Below are 20179 nucleotides of genomic sequence, written 5' to 3' on the forward strand. Positions count from 1 at the left end.
ATCCTTAATCTACTTCCGATAAGCACGCTGATGATCTCCCATTATCTTTTGTGGAAAATACGAAAATAATCTAATTTATGAAGAAACATCCATCGTATATTTCATCGTTTATGCCGCGTCGTCGACCCACTGCCGAGGATTTCTTGAGCGTAATCTATTTTTGGTTCTTTGTTATATCCCAATATAAAGCCATAAGTTCCGCAGTCAGTGATTGATAACCTACCGCTTCCACAAGACTGAATTAATCCTATTTTCAACTTCTTTTTCATACGAATTTTATTCACTGTTCTCTGTATCTGCATTGTATTGTATCGTATCTTAAAACAATTCTATATCAAAACCTCTGTTTATATATATACAGTGTGCCCACTTAAGCTCGGAGATTATGGGAACTTTCTTATTAATATGTTTATGAGAAAAAGTCGTTCATTAGAGAAATCTTGAAATTACTTTCATTCATATAAGAGATATTTGAAAAATATTAATTATAAGAAATGAAAATACTTGCGAGCATATCGAATATTTTCGTCATATACTAAATTTCCCATAAGAAGAGTAAAATTTTTCAAAAATTGGATAGCGTATTTCACAATGGTAAAAAAAATTATTATTGACCATCGCTAAAACTCTCAAAAATTCATAAAACAAACATTTTTTTCCACTTTTTTATGAAAAATACAACAATTACAATAAAAAGTTATTAAATTTAAATATTCTATCATGTAATCACAAGCAGACGGGGCACCAATCAGCTAGGAGTGACGTCACTACATAGTGAATGCCCGATGCAGTCCGTTGAATGCCGCTTCGTTTTGGCTATCAGAGGACCAGAAATTTGTTGTCTTGTAGTTCATTTATACCTAAATTGTGATGTCTTCTGTATTTTGATTATCAGGTGCAAACATATAAAGCGCCAACTTAGCAATACTAGATCAATGGTAGGTTTCTTTGCTGTCAATGATTTCTTTGATGCTGAATTAAGATATTTCAAAGTTATGATATTTGGGTTAATTATGCTAAGTTTTGATGTCATTATTTCAATAACATATATTATAAAGTTAAAAAAATGAATATTATAATTTATACTGATGTCAAAGAAATCATTACAAATATAAATTGTGGCCGATAAGATATCTAGATCTGTTCGAACATCTTGTAACCACTTCGTTGTAAAAACCGTCCCTTAATAATGACCGAACCTGAGACTTGGGTTAAGCTTCGAGAAAAAATTTACCTCAATACTAAGCTGTGGAAATAAGTGGTATCATAACACCATACAAAAAGTGTCATTAAATGGTATATGGACAGATCTAAAACAGCAGACAGAACTGGAATAGAGGTGTATGGGCTTAGAACCAAACACTCTGAAAACGAAGCATTTTTCAAGCAGAAGTTTATGCAATTTGAAAATGTATCCAGTTCAATCTAGAGAAGAGCTATCTCAAACAAGAGATCATCACATCCTATCCAATAGCCTAGCAGCCATTAGAGCTTTAAACTCCAATATCGTAAAATTCAAACTCGTTTATGATTGCCTAGGAAAATTGAACGAGCTAGCCAAGAAAAATAAATTTAAAGATAAGGTCGCTAAAGCGGGGAGACAAGCCCTTCATGGGACCTGGACCCTTCTGTGTTATCAACTAGATAACAATGGGAAAAACACTGGAAAAGAAGGTAGATAGAAGCAAAACCAATTATTGGGACAACCTACAAGTGCTGAGACAGGCAAAGACTCTTTTGGTAAACAATAACGAGAGAAGTCCTGCTAGATGTATCAACCTAAGTAAGAACAATCCACGAATAATAACAGGAGTCCATTCGGGGCACTATCGCCACAATAAACACTGAAGACGTTAGAGGCAGATAATACGGCATGCAGATCGAAGTGTGAATCACTAAGGAACTTCAGAGCAGAGAAGATTTCTGGCAACAACAGCCATCCCACATTCTAGACTTTTTGAAAGAAGGGAGATCCACAGATCAACTGTAAATAATGGGTTCTTCAGTATCGCAACAAAAAGTGGGCCCAAACTTCGTTATTTTAAACGGAACGTTATGGTTTTTATTAAATTTCTGGAATCTAGGCAAAATTTCAATATAACTTTGTATAAGGCATCGTATTCCTAAAGTACACCATTTTCTAATTATTTCACATTTTCAAAATTTTTGGACACATGCAACCGTCCACTAAAAAAATTATATTTCTAAGTTTAAGTGAGTCAGGTCTAATATTTTTAGGATTTGGACAAATAACACTTACAGCTTTCAAAATTTGTTAAAACCTTGACAAAAATTTATATAGGGTGTTCAGAAAATGGTGCCGAATTTCGCTATCTAAAAACTTAATTTTTTCGAATGGCAACCCTTATTTTTCTCTTTACCATTGGATTATACGCTTTAAATTAAGGTAACTTCGTTAGTAATTCATATATACAAATTAACGGTTTTTGTAGAAACTTGAAAAAATTGAAATTTTCATGGTTTTTAATTGTCACCTGCCGATGGCGAACAACGAATAACAAAAGTTAACGTATCAAAAATTGAAATACTTTAGTCAATTAAAAAATATTTAAAAATACTACACTAAGAGGAGAAGAACAAAACTAAAAATTAAACTAAAGTAAATGTTTGAAATGAAATCAAAAACCATGAAGATTTCAGTTTTTTCAAGTTTCTACAAAAACTGTTAATTTGTATGTATATGAATTTACTAACGAAGTTTCCTTAATTTAAAGCGTAGAATCCAATGGTGAAGAGAAAAATGGGGTTTGCCAATTGAAAAAATTAAGTTTTCCATGTTTTTAGATAGCAAAATTCGGCACCATTTTCTGAACACTCTATATAAATTTTTGTCAAGGTTTCAACAAATTTTGAAAATTGTAAGTGTTATTTGTCCACATCCCAAAAATATCAGACCTGACTCACTTAATCTTATAAATATATTTTTTTTTTAGTGGAGGGCTGCATGTGTCCGAAAATATCGAAAATGTATAATTATATTGAAATTTCGCGTAGATTCCAAAAATTTATTGAAAACCATAGCATTCCGTTCAAAATAATAAAGTTTGGGTCCACAGGAAGTTTCAGAAAACTGAAATTATTATAGCTGAAACGAGCATTTTGGAAAACCCATGCAAGAAAAATTTTCAGAACACTAGTCCCAGTACTTTCCCATATGCATATCGATTCAGCTCGTCGTGAAGGAACCTGTACATACATAAAATGGTTTTTCAGATTTTTTCAAGGAAGTATTAGTACACTTAAGTACTATACATCAATTGATAAGTTTTAAAAGACATTTTATTATACAATAGCAAATAAACTATTAAAAAAAGAGCGTTCTAACGGCAAATTCAAATCAAATTTGATTTGAATCTCAAATATATATTCAGACAATTAACATTATGTTATTGAGTGATAATGAAAGAAAAAATCAATGTAAACATAAGATATTAACAATTTTTGATGAATTTTATTTATGATAATAAGGAATTCAGGTTTTATACCATGCAGAACTTCGTATGAAAAAGTTTTTTCGTAATATCAATAATAAAATAGTTTCCTATATGTTTCGAAATGAAAACACTAAACTGATAGTTTTTAGAGTCTAGAGGTAAACTAAAACTTGGTACACTATCTTCATATTCTAGCCTTTCCCGCCACTAAAGCTCCTCACTTTGAAAATAATTTCAACTGAAAACCTTGCTTCAGCAGGACACTTCACATTAAATTCCTACCGAATAAATTATAATGGAATTTGTCATCCCCCGTCTCTACTCTTTGATCTAACAATCTCAATACTTCCAAATGTATGCAGGAATCTATTGTTGAATACATTTTTTGAAAATTTCACAATATTTAAAATTATTTCATGATTATGAGTAAGACAGTGCTCGGCAATACCTAACTTATCAGTTCGTTCTTATTTCAAATGACCTGGGTGTTCTTTAAGCCGGACACTAACAGATTTCCAAATTTGTCCAACATACTTCCCTCCACAACAATTACAATCCATTTATATCATTGAGATTATCTTAGTAACATAACAATCGTTGAATTCATGAACTAATTTCTTTTTTTTTAATTAGATTTTAGAAACTCAAAATGATTAATCAACTCTTCTACTCTTTTCCCTCATAACCGTTGATTACAACTATCTTCAATCAAAGTTATATCAAGTGGGAAATTGTCAATTATCAAAAAATGCAAGCCCCTTATAGAAAGAATCAACAGGGGTATATAGACTTGTACTAGTGTTTTTTATAAAAGCATCAAATTAGAACCTATTTTTATTTTTAAGTACTAAGTACTATCTGAGAATAGTAACTGTCAATTAGTTTCCAACTAATTTCCTTAAGTTTTGAGATGAAATTATCTATATCATCTGTAGCATCACCTCGGGGAAATAATGAAATTCTATCCAATTTGCTCATCTACATCTGATGTACGTCTAAAAATAATAGTACCTCCTTTTTTATTTACTTTGTTTTCTCTACAAATGAATAATAAAGGAGAAGCAATTCTTAAGTTAGAGTTAAAATCTAAAAAGAGGAAGAGCATGACTTGAACTTTATAACAATAGAAGTGTCAGTTGAAGTAACATACGGTTTAGAAAGAAAGAAATAATCATTTCTATTTCTTATAATAAACAAGATAGCGCCCAATTTGAACCTTGTTACAAGCATTTTTTTAGTTAACGATGTAATAGGCGCATCCCAAGTTTTGTCTTTCACACCGGAAACATAGATATAACGCCTGTCAAAAATGTCTAATGTAATCAATAAATTGGCTCGCTACAATTTTTTTCTTGTGAATAATTTGGTTATAAAAAATATAAACATATAAGCTTTGTAGCTTGCGTTAGAGTTGTATATCTTGAGCAATGTTCATTCTATAAAACCATGTTTATTAGTTTACAATGTATAAAACATTACTCGTATAAAAATTACCCTGCTTCGGTAATGAAGAATCCAGAAGGCCAATTTTGCTTTTTTACTTTTTGATATTTTCCCGAACAACTCTCTGGATAAAACAATAATCCTTCGAACCTGGGAAATTCAAGTCACCTTTCTTTTATAACCTTAATCTCTCAATAGGATGCAATTAACTTAATCCTCTCCGATATACCTGTACATGTTTTAGGAATAACCAATATACTTTCACGAATCCAGGCGAAACGTTTTAGATAGAAGAAATTTTTATTTACAGTCATGATCAAAGTCCAAGTTTCCGACCTATAAGTCAGAACTGGGCATATGAGAACTTTATAGATGGATACTGTGGTTGATCTAGGTAGTGGTGTGTGAATATATGCACTTAATGTGTCTTTGATAACTTCTGTTCAAAAGACAAGTCCCTGCATCACTTCTTGATTGATATCGTTATCAGTTATTTTCACTGAGTCTAAATATTTGCAGCTATTAATCTTGTCTAAACAGTTTTATCGTTGGGTTGATCTGGATGGCTGTCATTGTTATATATTTCGTCCTGCTTTTATTTATCTCAAGAGCCATTTAACTGGCTAAGAATGCGTCTTTAGTGAGTTTCCAATAAAGCGCAGATGGTCACCATACATCAATACGTTTTCATTGTAGATCGAGCCGATGCCGATGGTATTTATAATATCATCTCTAATCGCATTATCAACCGTCATATTGTAGGCAAGTATGTCACCTTGTCTATAAGCCCACTGGCATTTTTTGGAATTGATCCTTTGCAATCCTATGCAACATTATGTCCTTCATATCCATATCCATTTTATATAATCCTATGAATTTCAACTAAAGCTTCTCCATTTCCAGGCAAACCGTGTGTGTTGTACACGGCCTTGAAATCATCGATTAGCTTATGCATTTGGACATTAAATTCGTTTATTTTTTCCATGATATATCTGATAGAGAACAGTTGATCTGTTGTGGACTTTCCTCTTTTAAAATCGCATTGATAATTACCAGGAAGATCCCAGTACCTGGCCCAACAAAGAAAACACGAAAATTTAGAAAAAAAATATATTTATTTTCAAAGTAATTTCGTTTTAGCACCTTTTTATAATAAGAATCGTCAATCTCCTCAAAACAGCCATTAACTGTCGACATCACTCCTTCATTGCTGGAAAATCTTCAACCAACAAGATATTTTTCCAAGTCTGTGAACAGAAAATAATTCGAAAGGGCTAAATCTGGTGAATGAGATAGCAATTCAAACTGTAATTCTCGCCGATAGTTTTTCCTTTTTCAAAAAAGTCAATGGGAATTATCCCACGCGCATCCAAAAAAACCTTCTTTGGGGTCGGTTCTCCCTTTTCAGTTCCTTGTTTTGATTGTTATTGGGGGGTGTGAAGTGATGGATCCACGTTTCATTGTTATGAAACGGCGCAAAATTTCTGTGAAACATACAACCAAACACTCGATGCAAACATCCTCACGACGCTGTTTTTATTCCATTGTGCGCACAACTTTCTCATGTCAAAATTTTCAGTTAGTATGCGATGTACGGCAGTCTCACCCAAAAATATGCTGAATGGATTGTGTATTTTTCAATATTTTTCAAGCAACTACCGCCATCTCTAGGTCAGGCCAGGTACATCTGGGACCATCCTCATATCATGATAAAACTGTCCAAATTTGATTTGTTGTAGGACATGGTTTTGAAAAAATGTAAATAGTATCTACTTAAAAACTTAATGTGTCACTACTCTCTTTAGTTTTTCTAGAGAAAATAAAAATTTAAATTTTTCACTACATCCCCCACCCATAAAATATTTCACAATCTATTAACTCCTCCTTTTGTGAGTGTAACCGTTTGGAAATAGGCCTCTTGAACGAAACTTTGTTTCTATCGCTACATTTGCATAGCGTCTGTCGTTAGCTCGCCTTAAATATGAATAATGTTTACATTAAGACCCTACTGATTCGCCGTCCAGTAATAAATTCATATTAGAGCATAAATACGCCATTTGTATACAGTTTACCAACTAGAAAACGACTACTGCTTTTGGCGTCGTCCGCATAGGCGTCGGAGATATCATTTTACCAATATTCATATTTATTCAAACGGTTTTATTGCTACAATACTGATTTGACAAGGTATTCCTAAATAACTGGCACTTTTCGTCCCTTTTTTGTAGCATTCCTTGCTTATGTCATCTTCTCAGACTAATTTATAATTTACTCTAACCATTTTCTTTGCTAAAACCTTTTTATATTTTATTGATTCTATTTTATTATGTTAACTATGAATTTTTAGAAATTTATTATTGATTTTTATTCATTCGTATCTTTATTGATAATTAAGAATAGCGTACGCCTTTGATTGATATCGTCTTACTATGGCGTCTTCTGCTTAAGGGATCGGAAAATACGACAATGGAAGTATTCCTTAAGTGGAACGTATTAACCTCCACCCACTATATATTTGTTTCCTTATCATGTAAACATGAAAGTTATTAAATAGTCGAGATCTAATAGTATTCTACCGAGGCTTCCACTATGAATTGATTTCCCCTTTGATTTTAATAAATATAAAGATAAAGATTTATTCTGCCTTTGATCCACTTACAATGAAAAATCGGCAAATATTTCATTTACGTTTTTCAATATAATCTCCATTAAGGTTAACCCATTTATCTTATTGAAAACCTACCATTTCTATATAATTTATTTTCCACAATGGAATTTATTGTTGTAATATTTCTTTTATTTATGTAACCATCATTTAATAGAATCAAGTGGGATAAATTTATACACACAGTGTATCTTACTTTGTACACTAACTATTCATTAATATTCATATACACACTTAACGTCTAATTTATCTAGTTTACTTTTTTATTCACTTGCCGCTGTCCCTATGTATTCGCAATGCCATCAAATTGTTCACTTTATGTATTAAAATCACATTCTAGATATTTCGGATTCTTGAGATCTCTAAAATGTCACAAACAAACACTAATTTGTAGAAATTGTCTGTATGAAAATAGTCACAAAAACTATGCACATTCGCCAAAGCCATAGCTTCGAAAACAAATTAGAACAGTACCTGTTTCACGGTATATATCAGTTGACGAGTTCGTAGCATTACCCCCTCCGTAGAAGGAAATTTCTCCTGAAACTTCTGTATAGCTGGGACTAGATGCTTAAATCGAAAACTTTATTTCCGGTCTAATAAATAAGCTCGGCTTTTGATATGTGGAAATATCACCTCCACCATGTTCCTGCAGATTGTCAATCTACCTGATTGCTATCTTAGTTATAGTCAATTTATTCATTTTGGATTCAATTCATAGCGGAAGGTGGATTCATCTTGGAATTCGTTTGGTTAACAGGTAGAAGACGTACCGCGAATTGTATTTGAGTCTTAATGTCTTGCCGGAGGCTGGAATCTGATGTTGGTGTTTTTCTAATTACCAAAACATATAACTAAGATGGTTTCCAACCCTCATAGATTCTTAATATAAGCTGGGATGTTGTATGCAAGTGAATAATCTTTCGGGAGAGTAAACAAATCTTCTCTTTAATATGTAGTAACTCTATATCTAGCTTTCCCAATACCTTCATACGCGCCCTATAAACTCCTCGAAGGCAGGGTTCGTCCCTTTCTAGATATTGTTCACTCCTTTCTCCATAGTCTCCCTCAAACGGCGCTAGTTGATTTTGGTGAACACTTTCGGTTTTCTATTCGGAATATCACTTATACGATAGATAACATCATTGATCCTAATTTTTCATTAAGTCCAGACCTTCCCAGATTTTTTTAGACCAAATCTTCTTTTTCTCGTCGCGTTATGTAACTATACTTTGACCCCTTCTATGAAATTTCCTTCTGTTCTTCAGCTTCACTAGGAAGCTTCCTATCACGTCCAAAAATGATTTTCGCAGATGTTTCATAGCAGATCGATAAACCAAATTCTACTGAATGTCAAAAAAAAGTCATCAACTTATCAATCTAAAAAGCAGGACTCTTCAGAGCTACCGCGCTTAAAGTATCTATTTGAATATGTTTATAGACATGAAACTTAGATGGAATCTTCTAATCAAAACTGGTAGCACAAGAAACAAGTGGATTTATAATTTCACGAAAAGATGGCATTACAAATTTCAAAGTAAAATTTTTAAGAAAGTAAAATAGTTATTAGTATGCCAAGGACTGAAAGTGCTACTTTGTTGGACGAGTCTGAAAATTACGACACGAGCGAAGCGAGGCGATCAGCAGACGAGTCCAACAAAGTACTATTTCAGCCGCGGCGTACACAACATTTTTTAGACGACGCATAAGATCCAAAACTTTTTCAATTACACTGAATGAAAATAAATAATAGAGAAAATTATAAACATTTTATTTATAGAACAATATTTGCGATGTTTCCTTTTTCATCATTCATTGTTATCCATTAATTTAGACAAAACTTCGGAAAAAACAAATAATTCCAGAAAATTAAAAATTTATGGTTATGCAAAATCATTGTCAGTGAAACTGTCAACTGTCAACAATGAAGTGGCTAGAGTCACATTTAAAGAAGTTGTCTACTCCAGAGCGTCCCGAAAGTGTTTTGCAGTACGGAACTGTCACTTTCACTCCATGAAACACTCAAAACGCAACTTTCGGTATGTAAATGAATACAGAATGAACAACTTTTAGATGGCGTCGTCTAAAAAAGAATTTATCGCATTAATAGTATTCATTGGCTCGTACTGAATTTTTATTACCTGTTAAATATGATTAATTAAATTATCAATTTTTTCATAAGATGATTATCTGAAAAGTTTCTGACCTGATCCTGAAGATGTCAGTTTAGAGATTCTTGGCGAAACTTTTCGTACGCCTAGTATCTGTTGGACAATTGTATTAATGAGTAGTTCTTAAGATTGTTCTGAAAATGGAAGAAAATTTGTTATAGAAAGACAATACGCCTACACAACTGAAAGAGGAGTTGAACACGGAGACTCTGCACCATAATTTGAATTCAAACGTGGTCATATCGAACGATCGTCGCTTTAGGTGCTACGTTTGGTCACTTTGGACCAAAAGCACATTCGATTAAACATTTTCTAGGCCTCATTGACGCAGCTTAAGAAAAATCAGTCGAATTTTGGCGTCGATTCATAACTATAGATGAAATCCGGATGCACCACGACACTTCTGGAACAACAAAGTGGTCAAGACAGTGGATTGCAAAGAGCGAAGCTACTCTGAAAAAAGAAAAGAAGGTTTCATCATCTGGAAGTGATGGCAACATTTTTCTGGTACTTTTCTTTTCTTGTACACATTTGAAGAAAAAAAAGTACTTTTTGCACCCTTTCACACTTCGGTGATAGCAATAGCTAAAATTCACAAATTGAAGGTAGGGTCAGAAGGATCTTGGTTCTCTTTTCATGCCGAACTTCTTCTGACATGTCGTTTTACCACCCATAGTACCACTTAAAGTGCTCTAGATGAATTTCTAGGATAACAACCTCGATTATTGGAGACTTTTTTGCACCAGTCGCGTTAATCTTCTTTCGACTTGGATATCTTGGATCAAGCAACAAGAAATTTTGTTACCAACTGCATAATCATGTAATATTTTGCACCAACTTAATTTTGAAAGACCAACAGGAGTCTTGTTGGGTTATTGTCACCTTAAGGGACACGTGAAGCCGCAAGGTTAAAAAATGATGAAGATTCTGCTGTTTTCTAACTTCAAAGTATCACTTGCAAGAGAGATATTTTTATCAGGCGAGGACGTTTTTACATATGTAAAGGCCTATTGTTAAGCAACTATTATTTGGAAGGATTGGATAGGTTAAAAAGGAGGAGAATTGCTGGAAAACTGTAAAGGCTCAAAAGAAAAAGGAAAAAAAGATGATTCTTTGCTAGGTTGGAAACCTTTTAAATAACAACCCGTATTTCAATTTCGTCGCTCAGCGACAAACATTCATAGCAGTGTTGCCAGGTCATATAATTTTATTTTGCAAGATTAATAATAATCGTAGATAAACTGGTTGCATATTGTTATACATAGGCTATCACTTAATGAACTCAAGTTAGTAAACAATTTTATATCTTATTTTTATATCCAATTCAAGCCAATTGATATTGAACCAAATTATCTGATCAAGTATTACAAAATGAAGTAAATACGAAAAACATTTTGCAAAATTGATCTGTACAAATCGGCAAATTTAATCTGTTAGGTAATCTTACGAAGAAGTTCATACAAACAAAAATCCGTCTGCTAACGTTTCCCATTGAACAAGTTAATTTCTAATTTAATTTGATAATTAATTCTGTGTAGGTTTGGAATGAAGCAACGAACGCAGACGGGGGGCTAATCGGTTTCATTGTATTTCGAAATTACACCTTATTCGCGATGGTGCGGCGCCCTTTTCAAACGTTGTCAGGTACCGCCCCTCCAGCCCTGTTATTGACGTTTATTTCATTATTGCATACTCCTGTGCGTGTTCCTGATTATTGCTATAGAGTGGAGCATTGCACTGTTCGCGAGTTTTGTTACTCTATAATTATTTAATGTGTTTGTTGCCTCGAAATTGAATAATTTGGCGTTCAATTTTCGCTTCATTCGTTAAGCAATTTTATGATAGATATCGAGAGATTTTCGAAAAACGGTTACACGTCAATTGGAGTGCCTATCAAAACATTGGAAAATAGACGATATAATCATTATTACAAAGCGGATTTATATGCGAAAATTTATATATAAATACACACATTGGAAAAATTCGAAAAATGAATATTTTGAATATGTTTTATTTGGAACGTTACAGTTTTTCACCTTTATTTACAAAGCTGCAGATACCTACGAATGGAAAATTCGAATATTATTGTAACAAGTAAATTTTTCTTTTATCTGCTCGTAACAATATATTATAAATCTACCGAGGTAACTAGAGCATACATTTAAAGTGAATTTTATATGAAAATTCTATACCTACATCAATTTCAATATTTCCATTCAAAATTTCTTAATTTTTATTGAGGGTTTTGTGGTCACTGTTTTTTTCTAAAGCGGTTCAACTGGATTATCAATTTTAATTGAAACTTATAAAATATTTTCCTCAACATGGATTTTACTCGATTCTATTAAAGGGAATTTTTGTTTTTCTAAAGATTTTATTACAAAACTGTAATACATTTTGTTAAATATTTGTTAATTTGCCAATGAGGCTTTTGTTACAATATTTTGTGCCTTTATACTAGCAGTAGTGTCTTCAGTATTGAACTTTGAAAACAATACCTTATTTGCTACGAAAGTCTCAGTAAAATCGATTTTATTCATCAATGTTATCTACTTCAAGAGCAATACAATCATTCCAACGCTTCTTTCCAACTTCTCGATGCCGTGCTTGCAGAAGGATTTGTCCTTTGCCTCAAAATAGGCTCCAGTTTCAGCAATTGCTTCTTCATTTGAGTTGAATTTCTTACCGGTGAGCATTTTTTTGAGATCATCGAATAACCAGTAGTCACTGGGGGCCATCTGAACTATACGATGGATGATGAAGCAATTCGAAGTGTAATTCGTTCAAATTAACCATCGTTGCCATCGATTTGTTAATCGGTGCATTATCTTGATGAAGCAGTGGTTTTTTCCTCGACATATGAGGCCATTTTTCTTTAATTTTTGCATTCAAACGATCCAACAACTCTAAGTAGTATTCGCTATTGATTGTCTCTTCCTTTTGGAGATAGTCGATGAACAATATTCTGTTGTGCCTTTGGACGCTTCGGACGTGGTTCACCGGCTCGGCTGTACTCCACTCATATGATGATCATTTTGATTCCGGAGTGAAGTGATGGATCCATGCTTCATCCTTTGTCACATATCGACGTAAAAAATCTGATATTTTGCATGCTAAATACTGCTCTGAATCATAAACACTTTGTTTTTGGACTACCAGAACGATCACCATCATCGATTTCTGTACGAGCACGTTTAAACTCAGCAAACCAATAACAAATGGTTTTTTTCAATGGAGCAGAGTCCGGATATGGCTTTTGAAGCCATTGTTGAGCTTGTACATATTTTTTTCTCATCAAAAAGCAACAATAAATTAACACACGAAATTGTTTTGAAAATTACAAAAGTGGTTTCATTTAAATGGCTGTTACTTTTTTCTGACTAATGTCATGAAATTTTGCACATAGTCTTTTGAAAGCTGGTACCTCATTTGAATTTGACAATGGCAACGACATCTGTGTGTCAGTCACACGACTTGTTGAGTGATGTCATAAATTGGACGCCACTAGCTTTTCAACGAACTAAGTTAAAAGTGAATAAAGAAAGGTGGAAAAGCTGGAAACACTTTATGAAATGAATTAATAAAATTGAATAAACTCCCCCAATCAATATTTTTTGCTGAAAATGATAAGAAAGGTTTAAGAAAATAATAAATTTATAGAAAAATAATGAAATTGTCATTAACTGCGTATATAAAAAAGCACATCGAATAAAATTAAAAACAACTCAGATTTCTATGTATTAAAGATAAGAACTGGAGGGTTGATGGTGGTGCACTAGTTGGGCCCTTGGTGGAAGTCTAATTCCAACCTGGTAGTTATAAAACAGGGAATATGAAAATAATAACACCACCAATTTACTAAATTTACTTTAATATTAAATTCCATCAGTTGTAGAATGTATAAAGATAGAGGACGTTTTAAAAACAACACAGAGATGTTATTGAATAATAAGTGAACTAAAAAAGATTTGAAAAAAAACATAACGGCCTAATGGCACATATTATGTGTGTATGTACTTTACTTTCACCGGAAGCACTTTCCTTGAAATATTTTTACAAAAAGATTTAAAAATATTTTAATGTAGTTTTTGAAGAGGTATTTTGACACAAATTATCGCCACGCATAAATCAGTTTTAAACTCTTGTTGTTTATTAGATAAAGTCATTAACGACAGTCTACAGCAAATGATTTTTTTTGTTTCCTATTTTTACATTGTGACTTGTGTCCCGACATGTTGTTTCAACGAAAATGTTCGTTGAGTTGGTATCTAGAATAATCTAGAATAAAACACGAAAAAAAATGATATTCAAAAAATTCGCTCGGGGTAGCTTTTGATTTAAAAATTAACTAGGCTCGAATTGGTTGCATACGAGTTGCGACCCGCAGTCACATTTTAATCCGGGTTACTGTAAGGGTCATATATAAATTGCGTCCCGAAGACATTCCAATTCGCTCCTGTACACTTATTTTAATAAATTATTAAGTTCTCAACTTCAACGTGAAATTTTGTTGATCTACTTGTAAACTTAGCATTTTTCCGAGGAAACATCTCTGATGTAATGAAGGCAACGACTATACTGATTTATTTACAATCACAATAGAAGGTTTATCTGTAACAGATGTCGGATGCCGGCGATTTCCGCACGCGTACTTCTCTAGCAGGGAAATATGATGTATATGGAAAGATAACTAGGTTGGAAAAACGCCTGTAGGCTAGCCCATAAATGAATGCTGGAATGATATATTTAATGCGATTTGGTGGATGGTTCCCAGCAAAACCTCGTGAAAATTCCACTGTCAAGTTACAGACAGTGAAACAGATGCAGAGAAATGAGATGATAAAAGAGAGGGATCACCAGAGTGTTATACAAGAAAATTAGAATTTTTTCTCAACATTTCGTCAGTCTGCACCTCACAAACTGATAAAGTTGAAGGAAAATTGTATGCATCAACTATTTTTTCTTAACAATTTACTTTGGGGTATAAATAACTTTGGGCTACACAGGCTTGACTCGATTTACTATTTTCTGTTATATTTTCCAATAATCTACAATGAGATATTTAATAGTTGTTACTGCTTGGAGTCTGGTGGAAAAGTTTTATTAATCAATATGAGTTGACACAGCCGGACACCTTAATTGTTTTATCTATTTTTCATCTATATATCTATCTTATTCAAGGTATGGTTTCAAAACCGAAGGGCGAAATGGAGAAAAACAGAAAAATGCTGGGGCAGGAGTACAATAATGGCCGAATATGGACTATACGGTGCAATGGTTCGACATTCCCTTCCTCTACCAGAAACCATCCTCAAGAGTGCAAAAGAAAACGAATGTGTCGCCCCCTGGCTGTTAGGTAATGTCTGTATTATTTTTTATTTATTGACAATTTTATAACAACATACACAAATCGTAAATTTAGTTACCGATATATTTTGGCTATAAAAATAGGTCGATACATTAGTTCTCTCCTAAGAACTCTTCGATTCTTTTATTCATAGCTCATACGATCTTATGTCTTCGTTTTTCTATTGAATTTTGAGGCTTTTATCTTCTTCTGTTATTTTGGTCCCTTCTCTCCTATTTTTGATCTTGTATCTAACGTCTTGAAAATTCCATTTTTTTTATAACTTCTCTTTATCTTAACTTCTCATCTCAATCTTAGTCGTCCTCTTGAATTACCTTCTATTGATCTCCATATTTTACTTTTTTCATTATAAAAACAGGCTGGTGTCTCTCTACGTGTCCACACATTTTCAGCCTCTGTGATTTTACCTGGTTTGTCTTCCATTGTCTCTTTTAATTCTATATTCAATCTCATCCATTTACTTCCAACCATTTTTCTTTCAAATATTCTGAATATTTTGTAATATTCTTCTTCTTTCTTAGTGTGACATATGGCAGGTAACAACATGTCCACTGACTGCTTTGTTAAATTCTTTGTTTTAAGTTCTGTCTATCGCTAGTGCCTGTTTCTCCGTATCTCCACGAGACCAATTAACGTTACATTATTCCTGATATTATTCCCTTTTTTTGTTCTTACTACATACTCTGGTGATTGTAATTCTTTTCTGCTCAATCTGAGTGAGTGAGTTTATCACACACATATCCGATTTCTGTTGTCTTAAAAGCAATTAAGCTTTCCCATATCTCAGGAATAATTATGCTGTTATAAAATTGTCGAATTTTTATATAAATTTTTTGAATGTTGCTTGAAGTCACAGTAAAAAATATATGAACCATTTTGGGTGTACATGAAGACTCAAAAAACGTTATAAATAAAATTACTGCTTACCTACTTTGATTTCCGAAAAAAAAAATGGTCTTATTATTTCAAAAATTTTATGAATACCCCACGCTGGACTCCTTTATCAACTTACTGGTATGGGAAACTAGAAAAACGATCAGACACACGTACTACAAGTTACAAAAATGTCAGTTTTAGTTTTCCGGACTATCTAGATACAATTATCCTGTTGAATTTTGGTATCAATACTTTGACATTTCCATGTAAACAAAGAATTGCCATATAGGTAGTCACAAAGTTCAATCCTGCCACAAAATAAAATTGCGCTGTCTATTATTTCACTTTAGATATTTAGTAAATCATGAATTACCTTCAAAATTTTCGTCAATTCAAAACTATTTACTCTCGCCCTCTAGCGGTACTTCTAATAGTCACCCTATAAACTTAACACGTTGTAAAAGCTTTCTACTCCCCAGCTTCATCTTACTAATGCTTGGTGGCGCTAGCTTACAAAAATTGTGCAATATTTCCAATATCGTTTAATCGCGATAAACAAACCGGTTATGTAGCTAACATCCGGTAGAATATCCGGCGTAGTTTGAAGGATAAAAGGATCATGCATGAAAATAAAGTATTTATGTGTTTTTATGTTCATAAGAATAAATTTAAAGAGGAAATTTATTCGTTTTTTCTCTACGTAGAATGTGAATGTTTAAGAAAGTAAATGAAAGAATTATTTTGAATAAAATATATCTTTTTGTTGAAATGTTAAAATAATAATACTATGAAAACTATATGATGGTTAAGAGAACTAGAGCCAAATAAAAATTGAGGATGAAAATGAGTTACAAACATTTATCTAAAAAGAAATTCATATTCAATTGATATTCAACTTGAAATGAACGGGTACTTGGGAAAAGATAAAAAAGAACAATTTTATTTCACATATTAAACCAAAAAAGAATTCATTGATAGACATTAAAATGCTCTTTAACAATAAATAAGTATTTGAAAAATTACAGAGGTGGACCTACTTAGTAAAGTTCCACTAGAATAATCGAAAACAGACTTGAACTAAAACAAGAGTCAACTTTGGAGGAAATAATTAGAATAATATAGAATTAAATCAGAATACACGGAAATAAGAGGGCGATGCGGTCATGACAGATATGAGATAATGAAATTTGAGAAAAGATAGAAATACAGCGATTCCAATGACGGGAGGTCAGACTATTATTGTCCAATAGTACAAAAGCTCGTATAGAGCTGTAAATTGGTATGGAACCTCGTTATAAACAAATGCTAAAATGTCCCTATCAAATTTTATTTAAAGTTAAAGGTCTCAAAAGGTTGCAATACTGTATTATCTAAAAATCGCTGTTTCTGAGATATCGTATTGTGATCCTATTTAATGTAAAACTATTAAATAACCAAAAATAGTAGTATCCCTTTGGGAATAATAAAAACGATATAAAATTAAGGTTCAATCATTCATTGTCTGATACTTCTCCTACCTCTTATTCTTGTTCTACTTCTTGTTTTGGCTGAGTGCAAGAGATTTCCCTAAATGGTGAAATATTACATGTCTCCTCGTTAATACCATACGAATTTTCTTCTGTTAAAAGTACTTAAAGTTCAGAGTACTTAAAACCTGGAATGGTTTCAATGTATTGTAGTATTGTTGCTCAATTTTCAACTTCAATTGTTTGGATATAATTGATAAGCCAATGCCAATGGAACTTGATAATTTTGTTAATAAAATCGTTCTTCACGTGAATCGCCTTCATTACTTGTATACTACTTTTAAATACAGAAACCTCACCGTTCTACTATTCGAGTGCAAACTAAGGAGTTTTTATTTAATTCTAATGATCCTTCGAGTATTTATTTTTGTCCTGCACCTTCCAACACTAAGAACAATAACTGAACTGAGAATTTACGAATAATTCACATGTGTTCATAAAGACCTAACAATTTGAGAAAACAAAATGAACAAACTCAATACCGACATCTTTTATTAAATGACAGAACTATTGGACAGCCGGTTAAAATATTATTTCAAGATGTCTACTACTTTTCTCAAAAAATATAAGGAATGCACTGTTTTTAGTTTTGTTGGTGTGATGAGACAAATTGGCTTCTGTTAATCCGCAGATATCTCAAAATTTTTATCTGAAGGGATTCAATTTCAAACTTCCAAGTGTGCTCAATGTTAGTCAATTTACTGGTGACGTACAAACGATTACATTGGATCAAAAAACACTTCTCTTCACTGCTGTATTATAGGTTATACTGTTGACATTTCAAATGTACTCGTACTGTAAGTAAACAAGATCCAAGACTATAACCAAATTTATTACAAGTCTGAAACAGAGCACGTGGTTACACTAAGAAAGAGAAAGTATATAAGGTGAAGCAAGTCAAAGAAGGAAAGACGCCGCAAACAGATGGAGCGTCAAAAGATGAGAGAGAGAAGTTGAAAGATGCAAGGGACCATTATATAGGCCTACTTTAAGGTGATATTATCGATCTCTGTTAGATAGAGACCTAGTATTCCGATTACAATTTTTAGATCTATTCTACGTAAAGATAAAGAATTAAAGTTGTTTTTGTGTGACTTCAAGCAACACACATCAAAAACAACACTAATATATCTTTTATTATTCCAGGAATGCACAGAAAGTCCCTCGAAGCAGCAGAGCACTTAAAAGACGATAACATCAACAGCGATCACGAAGAAACCACTTCGATGCGTACCGAAAACAGCGATACCAGCATCACCTCTAATCAACCCCCGGTCTCTCAATCGAATCACGTGACTCCAAGCGCTAATGGAGAAAAAGAAAACCCACCTTCCTATCCGGACGATCCCGAAGCATTCCGAAATAACTCGATAGCTTGTTTGCGAGCTAAAGCGCAAGAGCACAGCGCCAAGTTGATGAATCACAATCTAATGATGCAGGTCAGACCTGGCCCAACGACGAATTGTGATGCGAATGCTAATAATCTACAGGTAGCGAGTCAGGGGGAGACTCATAACGTTTTCTGACAGGGTGACAATGAGGGTTCAGGTTAAGGTTGTAAGTTATGATAATTTCTTTTAATTATAAAATTTTGGTAGATATTCGGTGTTCATTATCTGTATGGAATTTATAGAATTCAATTTGTCAAATCTCAGTTAAGGCTATTTATGTGAAATTTTAATGTATTTAAGTCATACATAGATAAATTATTTTTTGCTAAGAATACTGGGAACGTTCATGTTACTTTTCTAATTGGACACAACGATACAATCGATAAGTCAATCAAGTTTCTCAATCAACCAAAGCAGATCAGCTTAGCGAAGGTAACGGGAATTTTCTCCTATTGACCTTGAACATCACGAGATTCTCTCATTACTTTTCATGATATTCAAATTTTATAAATTGAAATTAATGAGATAAACAGAATATACGCAGAGTATTTTGAAATGTGGTCATCACATTGGGAGTAAATTGTTTTCAAATGAATGCGTTTTTCTATGGGTGATTCACAGTTCTTGCATTGAAAAGAGTTTTTTGGATATAACCAAATACCTCAAGAATTCTCAAATAAACTAGTACCCATGAAATTTTTTGGAAAATGTGATAAGCTTAATCGAAACGAATTCAGCATAAACATTCGATACTTTTGTTTCTACTCTAGTGTATAAGTGGGTAAATGCGTGATTTTTTTTAACCTCAAAAGTTATTAATGGTTATTTTCAGTAGCATAATTGACAGGTTAATGACTCTTGACATTTTTGTTCTTTTATAAATGACATAAAAATAGCTTTTTATCATTAAAATTTAATGTAATAGTAAATTATTTAATGAAAAAAGGTGGAGAATACAACAGAAATGAAAGAAAAAGTAATTTTATGGACGAACTAAGGTCGGGAAAGAAAAGAGGGTGGGTTTTTAAGAGAAAAACTACAACTAAATAAATATAATTGAAAAATTAGCGCTCAATAGAAATCAAAAGTTGAACGCGATGATTGGAAACTGTGATCAAAATCTCGGTTTGGGTTAGGATCAGGATCAGCTGATAGGTAATCTATCTGAACCCGGGTTATAGTTTCCGAAAAGGCCTATAGCAACTTATTCCGGCCGTGCTGCATAGAGGTATTCAGATTCAGTGATTATCTCGGTTATACATATACTAGTTTATTTATAGAGAT

The 20179-nt window shown here is 32.9% G+C and overlaps 1 protein-coding gene across 1 annotated transcript in view; it reads left to right on the top strand.

Moving 5' to 3' along the window:
• Positions 1 to 19030, top strand: part of LOC130903706 (visual system homeobox 2-like) — a 166961-nt gene extending 147931 nt beyond the window's left edge. The window contains exons 5-6 of the mRNA XM_057815943.1: positions 14916 to 15090; positions 18651 to 19030. Coding sequence (XP_057671926.1) covers positions 14916 to 15090; positions 18651 to 19030 — 555 coding nt within the window. The remainder of the gene's footprint in view (positions 1 to 14915; positions 15091 to 18650) is intronic.
• The last annotated feature ends 1149 nt before the right edge of the window (positions 19031 to 20179 follow it).

Source organism: Diorhabda carinulata, chromosome 2, assembly GCF_026250575.1.
Source record: "Diorhabda carinulata isolate Delta chromosome 2, icDioCari1.1, whole genome shotgun sequence".
Classification (NCBI taxonomy): Eukaryota; Metazoa; Arthropoda; class Insecta; order Coleoptera; family Chrysomelidae; genus Diorhabda; species Diorhabda carinulata.